Source organism: Acanthopagrus latus, chromosome 22 (assembly GCF_904848185.1).
Source record: "Acanthopagrus latus isolate v.2019 chromosome 22, fAcaLat1.1, whole genome shotgun sequence".
NCBI classification, from domain to species: domain Eukaryota; kingdom Metazoa; phylum Chordata; class Actinopteri; order Spariformes; family Sparidae; genus Acanthopagrus; species Acanthopagrus latus.
In genome coordinates, this window is record NC_051060.1 from 3,889,569 (window position 1) to 3,907,662 (window position 18,094).

An 18,094-nucleotide genomic window follows, 5' to 3' on the forward strand; every position below is an offset into this window, starting at 1 on the left:
TCACCCAAATAGACTTCCTGCCTTAAATGTATGATAGGCTGAAAAAGTTCCAGTTGATTATTTAATGTTATGTATTTATTTATTTATTTGTTTATTTATTTATTATCATTAAACTTGGCACAATAACTGGATGGTGTGCAAATGAGTTCCAGGAAATATGAGCCATGTGTGCCACATGGTAGTGCTATAATCCACAAAACAGCATTCAATTTTGGAAACATTTTGCAAATAAGGACAGTATGTCTGATTGACTTGAAATTAGACGAACAATTTCAGGCGAAGTCGCAAAATGTACTCCTGGATCCTTAATGCAATGTCCTTCCTTGTACCATGTTGGTCTGCCATGTTTGATTTCATGCCAATTAGCATAAACTGAAGAACACTAAAGTGACTACTTTTTCAAATTTGATTCAACAAACACCAAATTGGGTATACCGTGTTGTGGGAATAGGATACACATTTCTTTAACTGTTTAGCAAAATCAGTAGGGCTGCTATCAGTCATATCATCAGACAAGAGAATAAACAAGATACTGTCAGGGGCAAATAAGGTCTCAGAATGCTGCGTGAGATAGAGCAGTGGCATGGTCCAACATTAAGTAAAAAAAAAAAAATTAAATTATGTTGTCCTTCAAGGTTAATTTATTTATTCAGTTTATTCAGTCATGAAAACAGAGAGTTTATTAATTTAGTTCGTTTAGAACTCTTTATGAACATCCTTCTCTACTCATTAAAAATGTCCTCAATAAAATGACATAGGCCACCTTTAAAGTACTCCTTTTAGGTGTGTTTATGGTCATTTTCTTGCTGCAGTAGAAATGCAAATCATGGATAGACTACGTTTTTGTAAGGGGGCAGTTTCAGAATTCTGATCAGTTGTATCCAAAGTGGGACCGTACTGTCGGAAGTTCCGAGGTAATTGGAGATCCTCTCTTAAAAGGCAAGAAATCATTTGTAGGTTTCATGTGACTTCTTCACAATTTTAAGAAAGTACATTCTTATCAATGTGCAACAACAAAATCATTGTTATTGAACAAACTTGAGCAACATATCACCAGAGTAACTCCACACTCCTGCTGATCACAGCACATCCAACAGCTCTTGAAAAACAATGCTGAGGAAAAACTGAAGTTCATGACAGTAAGATTTATTGCAGGACTGTTGTATTAGACTGGTTTTAGCTTGGTGTACCCCACAAACTGGACCCTGAGTACACGACTCCATTCATAGGATCAGTTGTTTGGTGCTGCACATAGGTATAACAGAGAAATGAAATAGTTTCGCTCTCCTCAATGTAATAAGAAGCATTACAATTGAAGTTTCTTAAAATGTTTTATTGTAACTGCAAGACTCGCAACAATGACAGACAGCTTGTGAGATGTGAGCAGGGCACAGAGAGGTCATGTCACCCCTGTGACGTGTACCGCAGACTATAAACAGCATTTGTGTTTTTCTACTAGGGGTAACAGACAAAGGATGCAGGCACTTCTATATCAGAAAAGAGACACGAGGAGTTTCCCTTTATCAAATTATATACGACAAATACTGAGGCTACCTAACAGCCCCAGCTCTATACCAGAAAATTGAGGGAGAATCATTTACAGCTATTCCACAGGAAACAGTGACTTCTTGATTCTGTTTTCCTTCCAAACTGGGAACTCTGCTGACTTGAACAGAAATGGAGGAGGTTTGGGTATTTGAGGAACAACTGACAGAATCAAGGAGTGTTTGAAGATGTGCTGAGTTGGTTTTCATGGTTGGTTTCATCCATGACAACCCTCAAGTTGCCATGCATGTCCAGAAATACTATACAACTAACTGCTGACATAGCTAATTTATTACTGTGTATGTGTCACATTCCATCACCATGACCTGTAAAGATTTTTGTTGTTTCATGACTCGTATCAAGCACGTGAAAACGTCTGATGCTTTAACAGCGTGGCTCCCGATTACCCCTCAAATCAACAAATGTGATCAATTTAGCTCTTACTTATGCTGGATACTTATACAGCAAGTCTGCCGTAATCATTTAAAGGGATAGTTAAGATTACACGGAAGAATTGGGGTCGTATGAGTTACTTATCCATAGGCAGTGTATCACTTACATTTGAGGGCGAGCCACCAAACTGCTTTGATGAAAACAGTAATTTTAGCTCACTCCACACAGGGAGTGTTGGTCTTGTGAGAGAGCAATATAATGGTACAAAACAAACTCTCAAACTACTTTTACTCAGACCATTCAGTTATATTACTGTAACGCTAAAGCAATGCAGACCATTACAGGTGTTCAGTTCAGATCTGATGTGGTTTTGTGTTTGCGAATGGACACAGACGTTTCATCAGTCCCCACAGTCAGTTATCTACAGCCTGAGAGGTGAAGCCAACACTGTCCACACGTGTGGACACTGGGAAACAGCTTTTGGTTATGTGACTCTTGCTCAACAGGTTAATGTACAGTCATTAGTGAGGATCATGTTTCATCCCAGTCTCTAGAATTTCCATAAACGGGTTGAAAAAAATTCACTGCCACTAGGCCGAACACAGAGAGCAGTCAGCCCCGGCTGAAAACAACCCATCTGAAGGAATGTTGCTTTGTGAAGAGTGTCAGCTCTGTGAACAGAAATGTAGCAAAAATAAACAAAAGTCAAAATAAATACATTTTAACAAATACATACAAAGTTTCTGTCAGTCTCAACACAGGTCAGAGACCAGATGTGTTGCAATGCTTTATGAGACAGTGAGCTTCTGTCTTCAGATCCAAGAGATGGAGAAGCCGTGCGGTGGACATCAGCGTGCTGGTGTCCTGTGCTTACACCAGACACAATTTGTGCCTCTCATGTCATTTTTACATACAAGACCATTGCGTTGAAGAAACCATTCAAGTCCTGAAGATAACGATGGTGACCCCCTCAAAAGGAAGGGTTTCACTTTCAAACACATGGCAGTCAAATCTGTTTAACCTATTGAACCCTTGTATTTATACAGGACAGTTTTTTTATGAATAATGGGTTACACACAGCACAGAGAAGATGTGATGGAGGGAAAAGATGGAGACAGACAGTGTCCCAGGGATATGAGAATCATGGGATATTCTAAACTGTGGTAATGCCAGAAAACTACTGCTTATGTAAAACAAAACAAAAAATGTCATGGTCTTGTCACTTGCCAAGTTATTGTTTTTCTTTTTATTCTATGAGACAAGACTGTTTTGTGTTTTTGTACAAAAATTAGTTAGCATTATTGCACTTGCTGTTCTCTTGTGTGTTTAGTGACTTGCTTTTCTCTAATGTGTTTAGTGAATTGCTAGATTTTCAGTGCTACAACATTAAATATGTTAATGAATACCCCATGTTTGAATGATCAAGTGTTTATGTTATTCAAAAGGAAGCTGCTCAATCAGACTACAGTGGTTTCCATGTTCAGTACACTGAACATGGAAACATGGAGGTTTCTGGATGTTAATTCTTTATGAAAAGATATAACGATACTATATGTATAAGATGTGTGTGCATTCTGTTTTGACTGAGTTTATGACTCTGAGAAGAAAAAATGCCATTATTAGGTTCAAAGGGTTAATAACCAGCCAGTGATTGTTAATCTAGTACTATTATTCTATTTGAAGAAAGCATGGCTTATTTCTGTAACTCAAATGTTATCTTCAGTGCAAAAGTCATCCATTTAAAAATGTGTACATGACACAAACCACAGATCTTCTTCCACCAGCCCTGTGCTTTCCTCAGTTCTGTTCATGCCTCTCAAAAAACGTACATCTCAGTTCTGTTCTTGCTCACACTCTGTCAAGCTAAGTGGACTCTCGGGTCTCGGGACCAGCAGGACTGAGTTCACACAGGTAGAAGAGTGTCTCTGCGCTGGCCTCGGCCTCTGTCAGAGGCTCCAGGCGGATCAGGGAGCTGCAAGGTCGCTGCCTCAACTCGAAGCTGTTGTCCAGCAGCTCTGAGGGTGGCTCAGCCTCCACCCGAGTATCAGAGCTGGAAGAGGGCTGGAGGTGACTGGAGGAGTCGGCGCTGCTGCTGCTGCTGCTGGTGGCCAGATCCAGCTCTTGAGGAGAGGTAGTGCCATCGAGGAAGGCCAGCAATGGACAAGTGGTGTACTGGATCAACTGCTTATCTGAGAACAGGACAGAGGGGGAATCAGCTGTAATGACAATACAGCTCAACACTTGCTAAACAGCCCACCATCACTGTTATGTTGTAAAAGAATGCTGTTCATCCCTCCAGTGCAGTTTCTCACATGAATAGTAACATAAAACGTTTCAGGTATTGGGGAAGGAAAAGTAGTTAAGCAACCATGCTGCATAACCATGCAGGCTACGATCAGGCGGCAACAAACAATTCACTAACCGATTAATCAGTTGATAACTTCTCCAAGTAATCAGTCATTTAATAAATACTTAGTAAGGTGCTTGAAGGTGATGCAGTTGTATGTTCTTGTTCCATGTAAGTTAAGGCAGAAGTGCGACTGTCAGAGTTTCCTCCACTTACCTGTGTTGCCTTCGTCTGTCCTGCCTCTGTTTAGCTGCGCCGTGTTCTCTTTGCAGGACAAACTCTCCTGGAAATACCAGGAGAAAAAAAGATGAATACAAAACTAGCTTCAAACCAAACAAAAAGTAACAGTCTCGTTTTTAAAAATATAGATGGGGACTGAAGCATAGTTTTACATTTTCTGAAAACTGTCTTACAGACAAAGTAAATTGATGAAGCCACGTATGACAGCCAATGGTCACGGTAATCTTTCCATCTGTCCACATAAAGCAATCACTCGGAGTTCTAAAGCTCAGCTGAGACTCATGAGGCTTCAGCAGTCTTAGTTAGATCAAGTGGATATTTTGCAGAATAACTTTATTTCACAGCACTTATACTTGGATGACCTCCACACTGACATACACAGTTTGCACTTGTAGACTCTTTTTCATCCTCAGTGCTTTATAGCATTTAATCATTACTGTACTGCCCTCGTCCTTTCCAACTGCTCTAAGACTTGACACAGCACTATCTGCTACCAAGCTACCATTAAAGCTACCATGTGCAGTTTGAGGAGGTATTTGAGGGGTGTACTACAATATAAAATCAATAGGTTAGCGATATATGTTGAGCCTCAAGCCAGAGTTTTCAAAGTCATTGAGGTGGCTCTTTTTAACATGGCTAGATCACCATGCGATTCACACCTAATCAGGCTATATAATGTGCCTCTGCACAGCACGGTCCCATAACAAAAGCTCTTCCCTTTAATTCACACAGATTCTCATCTCAGGGAATATGTTATTCATGGCAACTTGTTGTGAAACACAGTAATGTCACAGAATAATGCCACGTAAACCACACGCATCTCGTATTTCTGTTGCCACGGGAAACTACATGCAGTCAGTTGGTGAAAACTGTTTTTCATTTACATTACAAAACCATATCATCCATACACTCCAAGGATCATTGTCCAACAGATTTTATGTTTTCAAGCTTGGTCCTGATTTGCAGTCAAGTACAGTTTATAATGCTGGTATTGCAGGTAATAGATGCCCATTAGAAAACATATTATAATATATGTAATTGTCACAGATATTTTTCAATCAATAACATTATATGGCTAAAAGCTTAAGTGAATTTCATGTACATATGTCTTCAATTATGGGTCAGTGTGAGACCCACTGAGACAACGAGTCGAAATACTTTTATTTTGCTAATTTGGATCTATGGATCTACTTTGACAAGTGGCCTCAGATTTTTTGACCCTACTGTAGACAGTGAGTGATAAAACACACTGATAATTTTCTGCCACCATTCTTCCTACTCTGCCTCATTTGCAGCAAAAGTGTTGCTTATTCCTTTAAGAGCTGTTATATATTAAACATAATATATTATTAATACATACAATATTATTTATATTATGTTCCTCTTGACTAATGTAGGTGGATCATGATCAGTCCTTTTTGTGGAGAAGTGCATAGGAACCTCATGAGGACAATTTGGGTTAACAAAGAATGTTTTTTAGGTTTTGTCAAGTGAGCTCACACAGAGAGACATCACCTGTGCTCTGTAATGCACCCCTCAGGTGAACAGTTTTTAGTTTTGTGTGGGATAATTTTACCTCTAGGGGATCAAAATCCATGCTGAACTGTTTTCCATAAAGCATGGCCTGGAAATCCTCCAGACTGCAATCGATACTGTCCAGATAGTCCATCAGCTCTACCCTGAGAAGACACGCACGCACGCACGCACGCACGCACGCACGCACGCACGCACGCACGCACGCACGCACGCACGCACGCACGCACACACACAAAAGCTCCATCAATAACCAATGACAAGTCTCACCCAATTGAAGACATGACTGACATGCCGGAGGACTAGCTTGTCAGAAATATTGGTTGTTTGCTTTGTCCTCGAATAGAATGAATTGTGACTGGCAGTTAAATGCTGATCTGGACAAGCAGCTGAGGTTTCCAGAGCACAGCGCCCAAACAACACTGTCCAGATACAATCATCCTTTATAATGCCACCAAGCAGGTGATCATGTTAGAGCTCACTGAACCCTAGGAAGAGTGCATCGATGAAGCGCACAAGCATAAATGCATCACCATGTCTGGGCTTTGCAGGCCAGCCACTCTGCAGAGCCATGAACCAATATTAACTAGTGGTACTGACAGATAAGAGGGCCATCAAGTCGATCACAGATGCCGCTGAGAAAGACGCCAGGTGGCTTCTTGGTTAAGCGTTGCTGGGGTGCAAACCGGAGACTGATCACCCCAGCTGGGTCGCCTGAGTGAGTGTGTCTGATGTTGAAAGACATGAAACACTTGATTACACCAGGTTACATCACTAATGATGCATCCCAGCGCATCAAAAAGGATGCCTTGTTAAGGCAAAGTACCATCTCCATCATGATAGAAGCCTTCACTGCATTATCTAACGTTATTTGGTCATTCTATGTTTTGCATTGTATTGACATCCAAGCATGAGTGATAAAATGGCTTAAAGTGAAGTTACAGACTGTTGTTACAGTCTGACATTCCTTTAATTAAATTCACCACACCACATCAATGTAAAAAGCACATTTGCAAGTACATCTTACTTCAGTGTTTAAATAGCTCCATAAACATTTAGTATTAAGTCAATACTAAAGAAAAGTCTATGTATGTGTAATGCTGCCATAGAAATACAGTGATACATTATTTTCCTGATAAGACATCTGACATACAGGGTCTGTTATTTTCATTAATATCACACTAGATGTAAGATAATGATTAGATGATTGAATAAAACATTAAAATATTAATTAAACACATGATAGCTATAGATTGATATCTATGTTGGTTAAATGAATTGTAATATTAATCTGGCAATAAAAAACATGTCTACTTTACTTATCATAAAGGAAAGGCTAGATTAATGAATTAAGCCCCAAACTACATTATACCAGCGTGGAGTGGAGTGAAGCAGTTTGGGTGAACAGTACTTGAAAAAGCTGCAAGCAGAAATACCAGGAGCCAAGCAACATGGTCGTTCTATACAGGCACTGCACCAGTATAACAGAAAATAAAAAAGTTTATCAGTTTTAAAATTGAATTCAATTAAATATAGGTTTTACAATGATTGCATTCTCTTTTGAACTATATTTTTTTGTTGTAGGTATCAGGGTTGTGTGTATTTCTAACAGAACAAGAATTATGGTTCACACTTACTTGCCCAGCAGGTTAATGTTCTGCGATATTGCTCCATTCTCATTTAATATGGAGTCCATCATCTTGACAGGGTCCTCTAGACTGAGGAAAGAGGGTTTATTGAGCTGCAGGGCGCTGGTTGGTTCGCTGCTGTCTGAAGTCCTGCTTCTTTGGCTGTCATCTGCTGCTGAGCCACCAGCCTCTGTTTGAGTCTGTTTGATGTCAGCTGTGCAGCTGGTGCTCACCTCCGTCTCTGCTGGCTGCAGCGCACAGCTGTCCAGCTCCACTTCCATGATTTCCACATCTCTGAAGGAGGATAAGGGATATTTTCAAACAGCGTGTCAGTAAAAAATATACTTCTGCCAATTTAAAAGACTGAATTGATGAGGTTGCAACACTGTAAATTGTCTGAGGGAGATGTGAATCTTTGGCACAGTTATTGATTACTTTTTACATTTTTTTATTTACATGTACAGTGTATTTATCTGTCTTTTGGGGGGGGGGGGGATGTGTATTGCTACTGGACTGCAGATTTCATTATGAAGGACTTGGGCAACACAGTTTACTAATCTAGTTTTACCACTTTGTTCTCATATCCAGTTTGCCCCCATCATCTGCCTGTATCTATGTGAATGCAGCATAAGTCATGTATTACTTTTCAGATTACATTTTTAATATCCTTTCTATCAAGTTAAAAACCATAGACCTCCGGACTTTGGGAAATTTCAATGACATTTTTAAAAACTCTCTCAGATCATTGATACAATGCATTGCCACAGGGCTGAAAACAGGGCTGTTTTTCTGAGTTAATTAAAAGTTGACTTTTCAGATGATGATGTTCTTGACTGTGATGCAATGTAGTAGATTAAACTGTTCAACAGTATATAAAGTAGTTCAAATTAGCTAAACCTTAAACAACATCAGTATTAACACTGAACAGATTCATCAATGCAGCAGTGATATTACTCCAAAAACATCAAATAAAGTAGTAAAAGATTGACATACTGTTTTATGTTTAAAACAATAAACCGGCAATTAATCTATTAAGTTAACAAGAGGCCTGTTTGTGCTGTCACCATGGAATGCACTCTACTCATAACTCACACAGAGCAAGGCAGACATGGTAGTATAGAAATGTATAAAACATTATATAAACAAAATTCTTAATTTATACTTTTCGCTCACTGGCCCAGTGGCCATACTGGTTATGTACTGACCCAATGCTACATTTTACTGGCTTTAAACCACTGGGCAAACCATTGGGTAACATTTCAGTTTTTTTTCCATCTACATGGCAAGATTTTCCTCACTTGAATAGAGGGTCTAACTACCACAGAAGTTGTCATTCACTGTACAGATTGTAAAGCCCATTGAGGCGATGTTATTGTGATTTTGGGCTACATGAATAAAATGTATTTGATTTGATTAAATGTCCCCCAGTTTTTAAATACAAAAGTTTCCTAAACAGCTAAGCATAATGGCTAAATATAGATATAGATATAGATAAATATCCCATCCCACAAACTTTTTGTCTCGTTAAATAGTCTCACCCTTGTTCGACGGCTCTGGGTGAACCCTCTGTGATTTCAGCTGTCACTTCAGCGTCATTCTCAGTCAGATTACAGATGATAACTTCATCTGATGTCTCTGAGACCTTCACACCATTCAGACTGTTGACAGATGACTAAACAGGATATAAACCATCAAAATCAGAACACTTCCTCTAGAACACATCACACATTCAACACAATTTATTTTTTTACAAAAACAAAAACATAAAGGCTTAATAATAAACTATGAGAAGTAACTGATTAGGTCAGGAATACTCTGATTCACTATCTGTATTATTTTCCATGTGTATTAGTGATGATACACCTACATTCTCACAAGACCTGCCCTACACCACCTCTGATTGGTTGAGCTTTTTATCAACTTGGTAGCTCACTGTTACCAGACTGGTAATGTCTGTTTCCAGTCTTGTGAGGATACACGCCAACCTCTTCTGCTGCTCCTTTTTGGGTCACTCATCCTCAGAGCCCCTCTACACTGTCAGAGTGTTTCTGGGCTTACCAAGTAGAGCCCAGAGACACTGCAGCTGCAACAGCCAGTTGTGGTGGTGTGTTTCCCTTGGCAACTACAGCACACAGTCTGCTGCATGAGCTCCACCGTGGGTTGTTGGTTTTAGCAAGCAAAAAGCAACCACAGCCTATTTTCACCAGATAGCCGCTGAACATATACTGAGGAAAAGCACACCAGAGAGCTAATTCTTGTGTTTTTTTATGGTCTGATTAACAGCACATTTATTGTGTCCCAGTGAGCTCCCTTGATCTGTCTGGTTGTACAGAGGACTTCAAGGTAACACTGGGTTATGTAGGACAGGAGGACTTTCTCAGGGTTGTTTAAAATAGCTAGCGGTGGAGCTGATGTAGTGGACTTTGAGCCGTAGAGCCCCAGTAAACACACCATTATTACTGGTTGATACAGCTGCAGTGTCTCTGGGCTTGTCTGGTAGACAGGACTGACTGGGTGGTGAAGCAGTGGCAGGGTAATCCAGGTGATCCAGACAGAAGGGGCAGAAGACCAGGAGAGAGGCTGAAGAGGTTGATATGTATACCTGCAAAACTACTTACTGCTTAACTGTCAAAAACAGACATAACTTGGCTACTGTGTGTTTTAAAAGTTGAAGTCGAACATTGAGAATGCAACCAACAAAGTGAACTGACCAGATCAGAGGGGGAGTAGGGCAAGTCCTGCGAGAATATAGGATCCACAATAACGCATCATCGCGCCATTTACTGACCTGCTCCACACACACTTTCTCATCATAGATCTGATCAATGTATTTGGGCTTTTTTCCATTGCTGTTCATAAGAACTGGCCTGTCAAAAAGATGGTGACATATTAATATTTAAATAAAAAAAAAACAAAAAAGGTTAATCAAGTCCAAATTATTACATGACGAAAACAATCATTTGCTGTAGTTCCATTATTTATATATCATTAAACACCAACAACAGTTACAGTTGAAGTGCATTTCAAAGTTAACACTAAGTCAAACAACTGATGTCTGTAATGGTGCCTGTGGGAGTGATTCAGCTTCATTCAGTCATTTGACATGTTAACATGAAACAGTTTGTTATTCTGTCCACAAAGAATGTGATTATTTGGTCAACGTAACTCAAACCACAGTGTTAGTAATCAAATAAGCCATCAATTTCAACATTTTGAAGTGAGATACTGTAAATTTGACTTTGTATTTCAATGCTCAGATTTGGTGATGGTCTTATTGAAAATAGGAAATAATTCAAACAGCTACTGTGTAATCTTAAATCAGTTTAAACTCGATTTTTGGAAAAGGTGACAGCCCTAATACTGACCCATTGATTTTAGATAGTGACCACTTCGCCAATGCTAAGGACTGTGTGTTTTGATAGTAAATCATTAAAAAGGAGCAGTACTCTTTCTAATCCCAGCTAAAGGATATAATCTAGTGTGAACTCACCTTTTGCGCTTTAAATTCAGGATGCGGTTGTTCTGTACCAATGTGACGATGAAATGTATCAGCTGAAAAAAGAACAGACTTAGACTGAGCAGAAAATCATTCGCTAAGATGCCAATGATGAACACAATCTGCTAGCTTTGGTTACATTAGACATTTCAAAACAAATGTACTGGTGTGTTCAACACTTAAAGTGTCAAGAGTATATCTGAGGCCAAAAATCACAAAATAACAATTGAAGCCACCAATGAGTTCATGGTTTGTATGCTTATCAACAGGTCATATGTGTATGTAATATTTTTCAAACTGTCATTCTAAGAAAAGAGGTGCTTTCTTAGCATCAAATCATCACTAGACTAAATGTTTCCAATTGGACAACTTGATTGGAATTCTTACCCCCAGAAACACAACAAAGATAGATTGTGTAAATGGATCGATGCCGTGAAGTTCTTACCTTTTTGATGAGCTGTTGTTGGTGTGCGTGTTTCTGTCTGAGATCTGAGATCTCCCTCCACAGGGCTTCATTCTCCCTAAACGACAAAACAAGTTACATTTTCAGTTGAGAGCTTGAACTGCAGAAACAACCCCATCTCCTATGATTCCTGTAGCATCAATGTCATTTTGCTCACTGACAATGTTCAGTACTAATCAGATTCTGTTCACACATGAAATCAGAAATGTGTTTTGGTGGTGGTGTTTTATTCTATTGCTTTATATTAACCAGAGTTTCTAACACTCTGTCCCTCTAATGCCAGGGAACACAACTTCAGAAAGACCTAAATGTAATAATGTATGCAGCTAACACAATAACAAGTTAGAAATTAAGTTTCTGACATCAACATCAGGAAATATGTGGAAATTAAGACATATGCGACTTTAACCAGGTTACAAATTCTTTCATAGTTCAGAGGGAGATGGCATTTGACTCCTGGACACAAAAATATCAGTCACAACAAGTTCAATCTTGAACTTCGAGCTTAAGCCTGGTTTAAACAACAGTCTAGACTTTGGGGGAAAAAAAAAAAAGATTAGTTCACACTGTTGGAATGATGGCAGGAGGTACCGCAGTGTTACCTTTTAAACAGCAGGTTTCTTAAGTGGGCGGTGTTACCAGTAACATTTCATGGTTTCAGTCTTCCAAATGCGAGGATTTTCTACTTCTACTTCTAAATTAATTAAAAGAATTCCATAACTTAAATTCTTTATTTTGTTTTATTTTTTAGGTCTGGACTTTTGAAAGTCTCACTTGAGGCTCTGGGTTTAAGTGCCATCCAAACAATCAATGCATTATTAAAATAATTATACATTGCAATCCTATGCAAAATAGTTCACTACCACAGCCAACTATAGTAAAATCATGCTTCAACATAACTGCATGAATCATAATAACCTGACAATATTGTGTATAATATTTCTGTAGTAACAGTCAAAGATGACAATTTTCTGCTAAAACCCAGATTCTAAAACAATGCTATGAAAAACAAAAAATAAACAGAATGCAGTGATTTGTAAATTCTTTCTATCAACTGAATTTAGTGCTTGAGGTGAAAAACAACGTGTTGGAACTCCCCTTAGGCCTCGTTTCTTGACTTTTTAAGAACAAAAGAGTGAGATCTTTATAATAAATTTGTGAATTTATAGCATATAGTCTTTTATGCGTTCCATGATACGCAGTGCGTGGATTCTTCTGCAACAATGAAGTTAAAAGGACTAAAGACTTATGTGATGTGTGATGATGTGAGGGGAGGGGTTAGCAGTGCACCAGGGCACTTGTAACAAGGGCTTTATGAAGCGTGGAGAAAACGGTAACAGCAGCCACTATACTCCAATTAACTGTCCTATCTTAGAGCAGAATTTCTATCATTTAACCATGACATGGGTGTTTCCATAATCTTAACCAAGCTCATTTACTTGACTAACTTTAACAACACTTAACAGAACACATTCTCAAATTCGTACTCAAAGGGGTGTAAATCTTTTCAGCCGTGCATTGTATGTTTGTTCTTCACTGATGGAATTCTCTAAATGCAACTTTCCCAGTGTTGCTGGGTTTTTGGTCACTGCTTTCAATAAACTGTATTTTTCTATTTTGGAATGACCATTAATGAGATTCACACTCACCTCTTGAGTGTTGCTAGCCTGACATCAATGTTCTCCTGTTTGCTATGTACACTCTGAACACTAGCCAAGATCTTGGACAGGTCCTCTTGTCGAATCTTTGTGTCCTCTGGCCGAGTGTTAGAAACCTGAAAGACAGAACTACAATCAAATCTTGTGTTTACAGTATAACACTGAAAGCATAAAGGAATGAAAAACTAGGATCTTGAGGAATATGTGTTTATTCAGGAGTTTTTGTACAGATGTGAAAATGAACAGACAGAGGAGTCAAATGTCTTGAGAAAGAATAGAAAAAGAATATTTAAGAACAACAAGCTTTAATTTGTCTTGACAAGCATTTTGTCTCAAACTAGGAGAGATAAATGATGACTCATTGATTGATTAATCACAGTTAATATTCTAACTGAAAACATACTGACTGACAATCAGAGAGAGGCACAAACACATCAAAAAGTATCTTAATACAATTACAGATACTTGCTTATCAAATATATCAAAATAGATTACTGGTACGAGAAAATGTATTTAATGAAAACACATACAGGTAACTGTTCATTTAAAAAATATTTTTTTAAAAAACATTCTTCATAAATTGACATTATTACATTTTAGCCATTTAAAAGCCTCAATATGGGCTGGATTGCAGATTGTTCATATGACATTTTTGACAGGTGGATGACAATCCGCCTTCAACAATGTTTGAGTTCAGGTTATATGAGTGACCACTTGCGTTTTTAAAATATTGCACCTCTGGATGACTGAAAAAAGATATCAGAGAGATGACTCCACCTTCCTCTTGATGTTTTCCAGCAGGTCATCCTGTCCATGTTTGAAGTAGGGGTGCTGAAACTCTACTGGACCGTCCCGCTCCTGTTTCACTATTCCAGTGTCAATGTGCATCACTTTACGAAATCCATCTGAGTGCACCAAGCACGCACGTACACACGCACACACGCAAGCGAGTGCCAGACACACACACACACACACACACACACACACACACACACACACACACACACACAAACAGATAACATAATTTAACAAGCGCAGAAACAGAATTAAAGCTGCAAAGGAGGTTGAGTGGGCCCTCCAACCCTGCACATAGAAGCATGCCATTGCCACGGCCTCATTCCAAAAACATTGTCGATTAAGATAGAGCTCTGAATTTTCATACATTTTAGGCACTGCACAAAAGATTTCCAGGTGACCCCCTGTGTCCACTATATAACATGATATAGTCATAATTCACTAACTAATTGTAGACTATATGACTATACCTCCTAATCGCATAGACGTGTCTTCAGGGCCAGGACTGTAATTACACACACAATTTGGACAAGGTACACTCTATAGTATAGTATAGTATAGTATAGTATAGTATTAAAGATTAGGTTGCCAATTTACTACGAAGGCAAGGACCTGAGAAAGTGATGAAATGTATGATGTCATCAAACGTAACACAGCAAAGCAACTGGATGGAAATTTTATAGTATAGAGCTGCCGGTAATATATGCCAGAATTCTTCCTCTGGTGGGGATCTGGATCTGGGACAACCCTCAGAACTGTTTTTGCTTTTTTTTATTGCATCAGCATGTCCAGATCCCCACCAGAGGAAGAAATAACCTGGACAATGTGTATACAAATACTCCTGGCAGCACCCAAGCCGTCCCCATCCTCATTTCGGCCTATTAGATCATATTTTCATTCTTCTTCTGCCTACTTACAGCTGATTAAAAAAAGGTGAGACTGCAGTCTTTACAGCTGCCCTGCATAACTGTTCTGATAAGTGCGCACAGACTGGTGAAGGTTCAGAAATGCTACCACTAAGGATAACAATATCAGTCTTGAGGAATGTACATTTTTAGTGACATCATATATCAGCAAATGTGTTGATGATGTGGTGATCACAAAGACAGTCAGATCATTCAACAATCATAAGGCCTGGATGAATGGACAGATGAAGGATCTATCCAGGGTCAAAACAGCTGTCCTTCATTTAGGTGACAAGGACGTATACACAACACTGCCAGAGAAAGACTGAAAGCTGGTATCAAGGAGGCAAAGAAGGGACGTCAGCAGAAACTGTAGAGCAACCTCAACAGAAACAACACAGGGCTGTGTGCTCAGTTGCCTCCTGGTAACACTGTACACCAAAGACTGCACTCCCAGACATCAGGAAAACTCTATGGTGAAGTATGCGTGCAAAACCACCATCATCGGCTGCATTATGAACAAGGATGACAGTTCACGTTGGGAGGAATTCAACAATCGTGAACATGCAACCCTTAAAGGGTTAGAAATACACAGCTGTTAAAAACACAACATATTATATACTAGGGGTGTAACGATATATCGATCCAGATTGATATATCAATCACTGACCAACGATCCAATAGCATCGATGTAAAGTAAAAACATCGATTCATATTGCAACCATTGATAAGATAAGCCTTTATTTTGAAATTCCCATGGCACATCTGTGTCAATATTTCCTTCTTAACTGGTGCTCCCTTCTTATTGAAAAAAATTTGACTGTCTTCCATTTAAATGTCTGAAACCATTGATAAAAGAATTTTGCCACTGAAGAGTTTTCTAATAAAATTGTTAAATCATATTTTAGTTGCTTTTTGTGAGGCGATATAAATGTATCTGATTGTGTTAAATGGGCATATGATATCATCTCATATCGCAGGCCCCTGTATTGAAGTGAATCAAAATCGTTTTGTGGCAGACTGTGTGACATCGCCAAATATCGTATTGTTGTCTTAAGAATCGATATAATTGATGAAACTTGAGACTTAAATCCCTAATATGTATTCTAAATGCACTAATATTGGATCAGTTCTCTGTATCAGATGATCTGCAAGTTAAGGTATTGGAATACACAGCCACCCAGAGCCACAGTCTGTTCACCCTGCTGCCATCTGACAACAGAAACTGAATTATCTGCTGCTGTACCGCCAGAGACTTCATTCTTCAGACTGTGTGAATCCTGAACTCATCCTCATCACTTGACCAAAAAAATTGTTTTATTTTTATGACTTAATATTTTTTTCTGTCCATTCACAGCACTGAAGGAGTACTGCTACAATTTTGTGCAGTGTAATAACAACCTAACTGAGTGTGTCTCCTCCTGCTGAATACAAAGTACCTTACAATGATTAGCACAGCATTTGATCATGGTTACCATAGTATGTGCCCCTGCATATACTGAGCACTGTTTCACACTGAAAACACCCTGGTTCTAGAGTTGCAATGATAGATGAAAAAGGTAACCATTTTTGAAAAATCAAGTTGCTTCAAACTGGGTTGGACTCTCATCATTAGTTGCATGCCTCCACGGTTCTGACCTTGCTGTTTGGCTCTGTGGCGAGGTAGTTCAGTATTTGGACAGTCACCTGCCAGCCTTGTTACCTGCTTGTCATCCACTGAAACTAATTCTGACTGTACATGTTTACTGGCTCATGTGTCATTCCTCAACCGCAAACTGGGTTACCTGAGTGTGGTTGAAGATTGGGAGCAACAAAGCAGCCCTATCCACGCACAACTCTGATATCTGTAAACTGTAAAGCACTGACTAACATCAGATCGCTGTGCTCCTTTAGGAACAACTAGAAACAAAGACACGGCGAGGGAGGCTGTCTTACACATGTTGAGCTGCCTGATGAAACTGGCCATGTTGTTGTGCTTGAAGAACTTCGGGAGGATCTCCTTTGCAAAACGCTGCTCATCAAGCACGAGGAAGCTGGTGCCCTCCTGGAAGCAAAGAAAACACCACACTCACAGTCAGAATTGCATGTCATTTTACTCCACCCACCCCACACACAATCGTTCTAGTGTTATGTATCACGCCCTCACTATGATGAATATGACTTGTCACTATCAGGACTTAGGTAAAGGGACTTCCCTTGGCCAGAGATCCTCTGTAACTTCTATTATAGCTATGTTAAAATCTTGTGATGGTACGTGTCACTTGCGCATGTATATATTCAGATAATATTCTTTGCTGTAGGCAATGATTTAGGACAATGTGTTGTTAGATGTGTCTATGACTAATTGTTGTGATGTTCTGGTTGATGGTGGCAGACAGAGACCAGAGGTGGCTGAGCTAGCTAACTAACTAACTAACTAACTCGCAGCAACACAATAAACACAACAACTGACATTTAGCTCCAACTAATGCTCGCCGACCGCTGTCTATACTGAAGCAAATAGGCAACGTCAGGGACAAATGCTGTTTAATTACACGTGCTGTCGTGTAACTGTTATTGTTATGACGAGACGTGGCGACATGCTACGCTCGTCTGATTTGCGTTAGCTTCTTGAGCTGCATGCTAACAGTAGACCGTCTGCAGCGTTACCTGACTCCAGCAAATAAATTCATTGGTGTCTTCATCCTCGACCAGTGTCCACAGCTTGGTGAGGAAAGCCGGGACGTTCGAGTTGTGTTTCATCTCTCAAATTCAAGGACGAACACACTTTGATTAATAATGCGCAATGTTTGCTCTGTTTTGTAGCCTTCACGACGGGCTTCTTCTTCTGCTGTCTTTTCCTCCGCTGCTTCTGCTGCCTCTTCTTCTTCGTCGGGTTTTCGGGGTAGTTGCCAAATCAGCTTCTATGCGCTTTACCGCGACTTACTGGACTGGAGGGTGGAGTAGTAAATCAGCAGGAAAAAACATATGTTCTCTCTTTTATTCATGTAGATTTACATGAATAAAAGAATTAAGGGGGGGTTTGTTATGTATAACAGTATTTTCATCAGTTTAAAATCACCTGAAATGAGAATTTGTTGTTATAAAATGA

At 39.3% G+C, this 18,094-nt stretch overlaps 1 protein-coding gene across 1 annotated transcript; it reads right to left on the reverse strand.

Annotated features, from left to right (window-relative positions):
- Window positions 1-1,318: 1,318 nt before the first annotated feature.
- On the reverse strand, window positions 1,319-17,745 carry hsf2 (heat shock transcription factor 2). Its single transcript, XM_037086563.1, has 12 exons — window positions 17,653-17,745; window positions 16,939-17,047; window positions 14,081-14,208; window positions 13,295-13,419; window positions 11,628-11,703; window positions 11,177-11,238; window positions 10,475-10,553; window positions 9,225-9,358; window positions 7,696-7,980; window positions 6,102-6,204; window positions 4,502-4,568; window positions 1,319-4,127 (listed from the first exon to the last, which is right to left on the reverse strand). Exons 1-12 carry the CDS (start codon window positions 17,743-17,745, stop codon window positions 3,802-3,804), a joined length of 1,587 nt encoding a protein of 528 aa, XP_036942458.1. The 3' UTR covers window positions 1,319-3,801.
- Between the last annotated feature and the right edge of the window lie 349 nt (window positions 17,746-18,094).